Source organism: Quercus suber, unplaced genomic scaffold, assembly GCF_002906115.3.
Source record: "Quercus suber isolate HL8 unplaced genomic scaffold, Cork oak 2.0 scaffold_315, whole genome shotgun sequence".
Classification (NCBI taxonomy): domain Eukaryota; kingdom Viridiplantae; phylum Streptophyta; class Magnoliopsida; order Fagales; family Fagaceae; genus Quercus; species Quercus suber.
In genome coordinates, this window is record NW_027069770.1 from 632,060 (window position 1) to 641,247 (window position 9,188).

At 36.7% G+C, this 9,188-nt stretch overlaps 1 protein-coding gene across 4 annotated transcripts; it reads left to right on the top strand.

The window, feature by feature from the left end:
- Positions 1-268: 268 nt before the first annotated feature.
- Positions 269-8,651, top strand: LOC112007205 (uncharacterized). 4 transcript variants are annotated; one of them, XR_002882444.2, is made up of 10 exons: positions 269-566; positions 657-722; positions 1,874-1,954; positions 2,072-2,125; positions 2,207-2,275; positions 2,908-2,970; positions 3,153-3,235; positions 3,315-3,380; positions 3,489-3,586; positions 8,291-8,651. XR_002882444.2 is itself a non-coding variant. In XM_024039513.2 (9 exons), the coding sequence occupies exons 1-9, from the start codon at positions 345-347 to the stop codon at positions 3,529-3,531; spliced, it is 747 nt and encodes a 248-aa protein (XP_023895281.1). In that variant the 5' UTR covers positions 270-344; the 3' UTR covers positions 3,532-3,829. The 4 variants fall into 4 exon arrangements, 1 of the variants encoding a protein (XP_023895281.1); XR_002882442.2 differs by having other exon boundaries at positions 270-566; positions 8,299-8,651; XR_002882443.2 differs by lacking the exon at positions 8,291-8,651 and adding an exon at positions 3,657-3,829 and having other exon boundaries at positions 270-566.
- Positions 8,652-9,188: the final 537 nt, after the last annotated feature.

Here is a 9,188-nt window from a genome sequence, read left to right on the forward strand (position 1 = left end):
CTTTACAATAACTTGTTCACGTGATTAGTTGTGACTAGCGGAGTTTATGAACCCACTACTTTTATGCCGCTATTGACAACTTACCAAATGGGCAGGTCGCAGCAAAAGATGTATAGTGGTATCATTATTCTTGAAATCTGATGGGCTTTGTGGGTATTTAAGTAGACTTTGGTGCATTATCAGATTAGGCTTGGTTTTTTTAGGTTTGGGTGCGGACTGGGCTGATTTTTATTTGGGCTTTGGCGTTTGTCTCTTGTATTTCATCTCATGTCATCCGACTCTTTGCTCTCGCCCCTTCGTTTTCCATCTCAACCAAAAATCGAACCGGAGGGCATCAATCAACCATGGCTACGGTGTCCTCAGTGACAGTGGGCAAATTGGCACCATTGTTGAGGCCAACAAGAACAACATGCTCCTCCTTCTCTATCTCTAAAATGGGTTTTCATTTTAAGCCAATAGGGAACACTGTGACTGAGTCAGTAGTACCCACAAGAAAGCTTGTGGTTCGAGCTTCTAGAACCCTCTCACAAGGCCCCTCCTTAGGCTTCAGACCCCCACAATTTCAGGTTCTTCCTCATTCTATTTTGTATTTTAGTCATCAACTTTTTTTTATTTGTTTTATTTATTGGGTGTAATGTGAATTTCGGTTGGTTTAGCTTCCAGAGCCACTTACTGGGAATGTGTGGAATTTGGATGATTTTGAAACATATCCTGCTTTACTGGTAACCTCTCCCTTTTACTTTTATATTTTGCTTGTGTCAGCTTGGATACTATGATCCTTTTTCTTTTTTCTTTTTTTGTTAAGTAAAAGATCATTTTATTGATATGAATTTAAAAAAAAAAAAAAAAAAATTATTACATTGTAGGCATATTTAAGAAAGTGGTACTTGGGTTTTAACATTATTAAATGTAACATTGACAGAATACTGGTTTGTGTTAGGCTTTATAATTATCTAAGGAAGGTTTGGGTTACATTCCATTTCATTCCTTCATACTTTTCCCTTTCTATTCCTAAATATTTCAAACCAAAATTCCATAGCGAAATGTTGAAAGCCACCTAGATGTGCTATTCACTCATCCTTCCGATACTCTACCCATAAATGTCCTAGGTCTAACTGTCAAAATCCAGTTACAGTTTTTGTCCCTTATTAGAAAACTAACTATATCTTGTACACTAAAAATCCAAACTAAAGACTTTTTCAAACCTTGAATACTTATAATTAAACCTTCAGACCATATGACTCTTGCGCCCATGAGCTCCTGCATAAATGGCACTTCTTCACTTTGTAAAAGCAAGGTAGGGGGTGAGGTTGTGGGTTCAAGACCCACCGGCTATGTGTAACTTACCAATCAAAAAACTATATGACCTTGCTTCAATTAGAATTCACATATTGTCCCCATAAAATAAATATTTATTAGATGAAATTATGAAGTAGTAACAAGTTAATCTTCCGTTGGTGAAAAAGCTCAGCCTCGATTTGCTATCTGTTGTAGTGTAAGAGTCAATGAGCTGTAGCTTAAATCACATCTCCTCCCTTCGTAAGAGCAATGTGGAGGGTAAGGTTGTGAGTTCAAGACCCATCTGGGGCATGTGTAACTACCAATAAAAATAAATGTTGAAGTGTAAGAATTCTTGAACCGGAAACCTGCACTAACTCTTCAATAACCTTTGGAAGTGGTTTTTTTATCACACCATATTATGAATTTATGTGGAATAATGCTTTCAACGGTTGGAAGGGTTTTCAACTTAAAATCCTTCTTGAATTGACCTATGACAGTAATGGGATTTTCTTCCTTGGTCTTGATGTTCCTTTACAGTCTTTGCAATAATACAAGCAATGATAATATTCATTCTAACAGATTTGTGGTGCAGGTTATGTTTATTTGCAACCACTGCCCGTTTGTTAAACACTTGAAAAAGGATATTGTGAAGCTAACAAATTTTTATATGAAGGTATCTGAAAACATCTTGCCTCAATATGCTTGCTTCCCTTTCCAGTTGCACGAGTATCGTGGATAAGTAATCGACCATGCATGTATAACTTATTTGTATGCTATTATCTTGCTGCAGAAAGGACTTGCAGTTGTTGCAATATCTTCAAATTCTGTAGCTACTCACCCACAGGTTCTAATAGCTCCATAACTTGGAATTAGAGCTGTGTTGAAGCTATTGTGTGATTTGTTCAACATGAACTGTTCCTCACAGGATGGACCACAATTCATGGCAGAAGAAGCTAAACTATTTAATTATCCTTTCCCATATTTATATGATGAGGTATTCAGTATTCAATCTCAACTTTCTACTTACAGTTTGTTTGTAATCACATATGCAAATGCCTATATGTGTGTATATTTTTAGCTTCATTATTTGGTTTGATTTTGTTGAACTGCTGCATTCTTGTTCATCCATGTTTAGAGCCACTATCAAATTGAACATGACATAAAACTAGCTACTGTTACATCCAAGTAATTCCCTCTCCCTTCCTCTTTTTTCATCCTCCTCCAAAATTTCTTTTTCTATTATTTTGATATAAATTTATCTGTAGGAAACGTCCTGATTTGTGCCCCCATAGTACATCCCCAATGTACTTGGTTTGGCTCTTTTATTAATAATATTTATTACGTTATCTATCAAAAAAAAAAAAAAAAAAATTATCTGTAGGAAACAGAACTTCTTGTTTTCTATAATCTAATCCCATATGATTTTATTATTAAAAAAATAGAAAAAAAGGCTCACTCGATCTTGGTCGTTACCTTTGCCCCTGATTCCCTCCTTTTATTATTATTATTTTTATTTATTTAAAATTTATATCTAGGCATTTGATAACCCTCCTTAGAAGTAGGATGGCTGGGAGATTAGAACTTCTTGCTTGTGCCTTGTATTTATTTGTGTATTTTCAATTGCAGTCACAGGATGTTGCACGAGATTTTGGAGCAGTTTGCACACCGGAGTTCTTCCTATTCAAAAAGGTGAAAATGTACTTAAATAAATTGCATTTTTCAAGCATGGTCCCTCAGATAAGACCCTGCTCAAAGAGTCCAGTTTTATGGTTTTCTTCATTTGGTTTGAAACCATCTGCATGATCCAACCCTTGTATTTTGTGTTAGTGTGTAATATTTCTAACACAGGTGCTTTTATCAAATGAAAACAGGATGGTAGGAGGCCATTTGAGCTAGCATATCATGGCCAATTTGATGATTCCCGACCAAGTAATAATGTACCTGTAAATGGAAGGTTAGATGTTCAAATGTACAATATAACTTCTATCAATATCACAATGGTAGCTAACTTGCTTCAATAATACATTGTTTAGGGACCTAAGCCTGGCAATAGATTGTGTTCTTAGTGGACAACTGGTACCATCAGTTCAGAAACCCAGGTACCTTCTTTGTTTATACTTTATTTCTCTTTTTCTTCAAATATCTTTAAAATCCCTTGTAGGACATAATTACCTGATTAGAAGTTTTATTCCCCTTGTATGCAAAAGTGTTGGATGCAGCATAAAGTGGCATCCCGAGACAAATGTGTGACCACTAGTTTCAAGTTCATGGAGACAATTTAGTTATGCAGATAATAGTTTTCCAGGTATTGTGACTTTTGTTTAATGGCTTAAAACCCTTTGGATGTCTCATGTTCTTTCTCTTGATCTTTGCAGTCTTCCTGCTCTATCATGCTATATTTCACAAGGTGTGGAAGGCAAGGAATGTTGTAATATGTGATACTTTTTTTTTCCCTAATAATATGAAATGTAAATTACACTTGTAATATATGTCAATTGTGCTTCCCAATATGAGTAATTTTTTTTGGGTGAGAAGCTGTTACATGAAATTTCTGGTTTTACCTCTTCTGATGGTCTTTGATTGTAATAACCAATAGTGTCATGCCCGTTAAGTGATTTATGCAAGCTCCTCTCATTCATGTGGTTTAGTGATTCATGTTCATGTTAGTGACTTTGTTTATATGTTTTTAAAGTTTTGTGAATAGAGTGAAGGGTGGATGGCTATAATTTCCAAAGGCATATGAGCTTTGTATTAGCTTGAAAACTTTAAGTGTTCAAGGATGATTTGAAGGTTTGAAATAAGCAGGAATTTGGAGATGTAGGGTTAAAGAGACTCTTGGCTGACATTATATCGTTAGATGCAAAAGAAGGGCATGAAGGCTTGTCCTGGGAGGAGAAGGCTTGTAGTGATAGCAGGATTGGAAACTTGCACAACCAGAGGAAATTTCATGGTGTAAGAAGTCTAGAGCCATGTGGTTAATGGAGGGTGACAATATTATCAGATTCAATCACAGATTGGGTATTAGATATAGGAGGTTGAACTTTTATTGGTTAGAGGCGAATGATTCTTCGCTTACAGAGGAAAATCAAGTAAAGGAAATGATAGTGCAGTTTTATGAAGAACTTTATGAAGAGCTTGAAGATTAGAGGCCTAAGGTTATAGGTTTCAGTTTCCTAATGTTTATGGGTTGGAGAGATTTTGAAAAATAGGAGGTTCTAGATTCTTTGAAATGAATGGGAGGGGATAAAACTCAGGGTTTGGATAGTTTTGCCATGGCTTTCTTTCAACAGTGCTTGTGAATTGTGGAGAAAAATATTTTGAATTTCTTGCAGGAAATTAACGAAACTTGCTGCTTCAAAAGATCCCTTGATGCTTCTCTCAGCACTCTTATACCAAAGAAGACTGGAGCTCAAAATTTAAGAGACTTCCACCCAATTAGCTTGGTTGGCAGAGTAGATAAGATACTAGGCTCTGGTGAATAAACTCAAAATTTTATTAGTCAAATTAGTGTTAAAATATCATGTGACACTTTTGTGGGAGGGAGACAGGTACTTTGATTCAGTGCTAATAGCTAATGAATGCCTTGATAGTAGGCTTAGATAAAGTTCGTTGTTGAGAAAGCCTAATTAGGATAAAAGATGCATCTCTCCACGAGGTTTGTCTGTTTCTTCTTTAAATTACACTTTCTGGTCTTCCTATTTGTTTCCTTTCTTTGTTTTTCTACCCATGTGGTGAATAGAATTAAGAAGTTGCAGTGGGACCTTTTGTGGCATAGGAAGGACTGTGAATTTGAATATCAGATTCATTAACAGATTGGCTAATACATATAGGAGGGTGAGTTTTTATTATTTGGATTCGAATTGTACTTTGCTTATGGAGGAAAATGAGGTACAGTAAAGGATAGTGCAGTTTTATGAAGACTTTATGAAGAGCCTGAAGATTAGAGGCCTAAGAGCATTCAAATCAGCTTTCTCAAAAATTTAGCTAAACTTACCCATAAAACTCTACTTTTTCTAGTTTAACAAACAAACACAAACAAGCACATGCATCAAACTCAATATTTATTTCTCTACTCAATATTATTATTTCTCTCCCCAACCTCTTTCTCTCTTTCCCCATTTTCAACCAAGGCTTCCTGGCACTGCCGCATAAACCACAGCAATAAACCAAGACTTCCCCCTTTTATTCTCTCACATCCACCCTTTCCCCATTTTGTTCAGTGTTCACCCAATTGCACATACCTTCACCTAATCACTATCAGAGTAGCAAGAATACAGTGACAGAAAATGTGAAGATGCAGCAACGCAAATGACCTAAGCTACAGGCCGTTTGTATTCAACATTCAACACAACTTCAAGTCCTATCTGCTATTGTATTCTTTAGAATCATTAGAGTGTCATGTGCTTACTTATACATGTGTCTTTTTCTAATGGTTAGATTGTTTAATTAACTTAGTGAGTAGCAGTAGGCTCTGTTAGTTTTGATATTATACTGTGTTCCATATATATTGAACAGAGTCTTGTATTTCGATTCATTCAATCAAAAAGAAATTTCTCTTACAAATTTGATAATCGCACAGACCACCACAATCCCAGCCAAATCAACCCAAAATGTTGAAAACCCATTCTTCAACCATATCAGAAATCTCCAAATCACTTTCAGTTCAAAACTTAACACACAGATTGGAGATCCTGCTGTCCTGAACAGTTTGAACATCAATGATGCACACCTAAAACAGCAGAAGCAACCCAAATCGGAGACTCAAACGATGGAAACTCTTTGAATGTTGCCTACCAACTATTCAGTTCTGGTCAAATCGCAACACCATGCCACCTTGCATTGCTACTGGAATGAACTAGTAAAGCTCCACCACCTCACATTACCAGCAGCCCCAAACAAATCAACCACCATCGATTTATGTGGATTGGTTCTTGAGAGACAGAAAGAGAGAGATAAGAGAGACGGTGGGAGAAGGAATAAAAAATTATTTATTTAACAATAGTGAGGAGCAGTGACTCGTTGCTTCTGGCGAGCACTATTGATTGTTAAATTTTTTGTATTAGTTTGGTAAGGCTGATGTGTGGGCTTTTTGTGGGTCTTTAGCTATATTTAACATCGGGCTAGTTTGGCTAGTCTGATGCGAATGCTCTAAGGCGGTTATGTTTCAGTTTCCTACTGTTTATGGGTTGGAGGGATTTTGAAAAAGAGGAGGTTCTAAATGCATTGAAATAATTGAGAGGGTAAAAAACTCAGGGTTTGGATAGTCCTACCATGCATTTTTTTTTTTCAACAATGTTGGGGAATTGTGGAGAGAGATTTTGAATTTCTTGCAGGAAGTTCTTGAAACTTGATGCTTCTCTCATCACTCTTATACCAAAGAAGCCTGGAACTCTAAATATAAGAGACTTCTGCCCAATTAGCTTGCTTGGCAGAGTAGATAAGATACTAGCTAAGGTTCTGGTGAATAGACTCAAAACTGTACCGGTAAAAGTAGTTTCAAAATATCATTACACTTTTGTAGAAGGGAGACAGATACTTGATTCAGTGCTAAATAGCTAATGCCTTGATAGTAGGCTTAGAGAGTTGTGCTTTTGGGGGGGGGGGGGGGGGGGGGGGGGGGGGGGGGGGAGGGGGGGGGGGGTGTGGGCAGCGGGGTGTTGTTGGGTGTAAGGAAAATAACAATTTTTAACAAAGCTTTGTTGGCAATTATGGGAGGTTCGTGGGGGGACAGGGGAAGAGCGACCATTTTTGGAGGTGAGTAGTTGCTTCGAATTATCGGAAATTGGGAGTTGTTTGATCTACTTTGGATGTGTGTAGGCCACATGGATATAGTCTTTAGAAATAATTAGAGGAGGTTTGGACATGTTCTACCACATGTATGTAGTCTTTGGAAAGGAATTAGAGTGGGTTAGAAAAAGTTCTCCACTCTGATATCAGAGAGTAAGGGCTGCTAAAAAAGTCATATTCTGGCATGTGGTGCGCTGATTGGGCTTGAAGAGAGGTATTCCTGGATTTATGTTCGTTGTGGAGAATAAATAAGCTTTAGTGTTCCCTATGTCGTGGACCAGAGGAAAGGATGGGACATACTATTGGATCCTCAAGTTCATCTGTAATTTCTTTGATTGGAAGTGGGAGGGGTCATAGAATCTCTGATGGATTCTTCATATTCTTATATTTCTCTTCCTAAAGGGGGTGATTGTTTGAGTTGGGAACCCCATAGTACTGGTGTGTCTAGCGTTCGATCATACTATAAATGTTTGAGAGGTGCTATTATAAGGCTCTTTCCATGGAGATGTGCCTGGAACAGTAAGGTTCATAAAATGGTGGTTTTCTTGGTGTAAACTACAACATAGGCTAGATTTTGACCATAGACACGACCTTGGTAAAAGGAGCATAGCGCTGGTCAACCAGTTCTGCATGTGTAAAGGTAATAGCAAGTTTGTTGATCATCTTTTTGCTCCATTGTCCAGTTGCCCGAGTAATGGTTCTTTGTTTTTTACTTACGGATTGCATTGGGTGATGCCATCTAAGGTGATAGATGTCTTCTCTTGTGGATAGGATATAGTAGTGTGTGGGCTGTGACTCCTTATTGTATCATGTGATTAATTTCGAGGGAGCAGAACATTTGTAATTTCAAGGATACCTTAAACCTTCAATTGCAATTTCTAGGAAGCTTCTCTTTTAAAGCTTCCTTCAATGGAATAAAATTTCTCATACATGTGGCCAACCCTAACTATCCGTTGAGAATTAGCCTACCCCAAAAAATTTGAGTTTAAGGTTCATTGTTGTTGTATGTGAAGTCTCTATATGATTGGATGAAAGCTACTAGTTAACTTTCTTTCTCAAACCTTTGAGTTTCTCTATGTTTTGAATTGCAGATGTTAATCTTTTTAGAGATTTTTTATTTATTCTATAAGTAATAAAATTTTAGAGTTCTTGAATGTAGATAATGTGGTTACCTTACCCCTAAAGATAATGGGAAATTATTTGAACATAGCCAAACGTTCAGTATTGCAGTAGTTCTTGGGGTGATCTTGTCGAAATTTATGAGCCTGCATCTACATCATCAACCACCTCTGCAGACCCTTCTCAAAGCTGGGTCAGATTGGTAGATGATGTGAGAGAATCAGACCCTTTATCCCTTCATAAATTCTTTTGTTGTTATTAGCTATGTGTGATAGATGTTGGCATTTGAACTCTGGCATCAACTTTGTGATGTTAATGAGTTTACCATAAAGTGAAGACACCTATGGCTTTGTTATGCCTTGGTTAGGATAAGCTGTCATATAATGGTAAACAACAAGACACTTCAAAACCGAAACTATCAAGTCTTTTCTTTCTATTTACATAAACAACAAACTTCTTCCTTACATTACCTAAACATAAATTATCTCTTTGGTAAAATTCACATGATATCTTTGGTAAAATACACTATGCATGCAGGCATACAATCATAAGTATGGGAATCTTTTGACATGATTATGATAGTGTTCCAAAGTCGTCATCACGGTTTCTTTCTGCTACACTTTTAACATCATATGTGAAGGTACTTTGGATTTTAAAGATCTAGATGAATGATAGGCTTAGAGACATTTCACCTCTTGACAGCTACAAATGATGTTGGTTATAAAGTCTAATGTTTTATGGATTTCAAACAAGAATATGATTTACAGAAAAGGGTTTTTCAAGCTGCTATTTTTTCTTTTTAATCAATAGCTATGTGCATGTGTGTTAAAGCATACATGTAAGCACATATAGGGCAATCTTAAGCATGAGAAGAATGTATCAAACGTGGAAGTTATTTTATTTTCTCTATGTTATGCTTAGGTGGCGTTTAGTATGGGAGAATCTACATTACTCCTAGCATTCAGAATCCTTAAAATGTGATATTTTACAATCTAAATGCC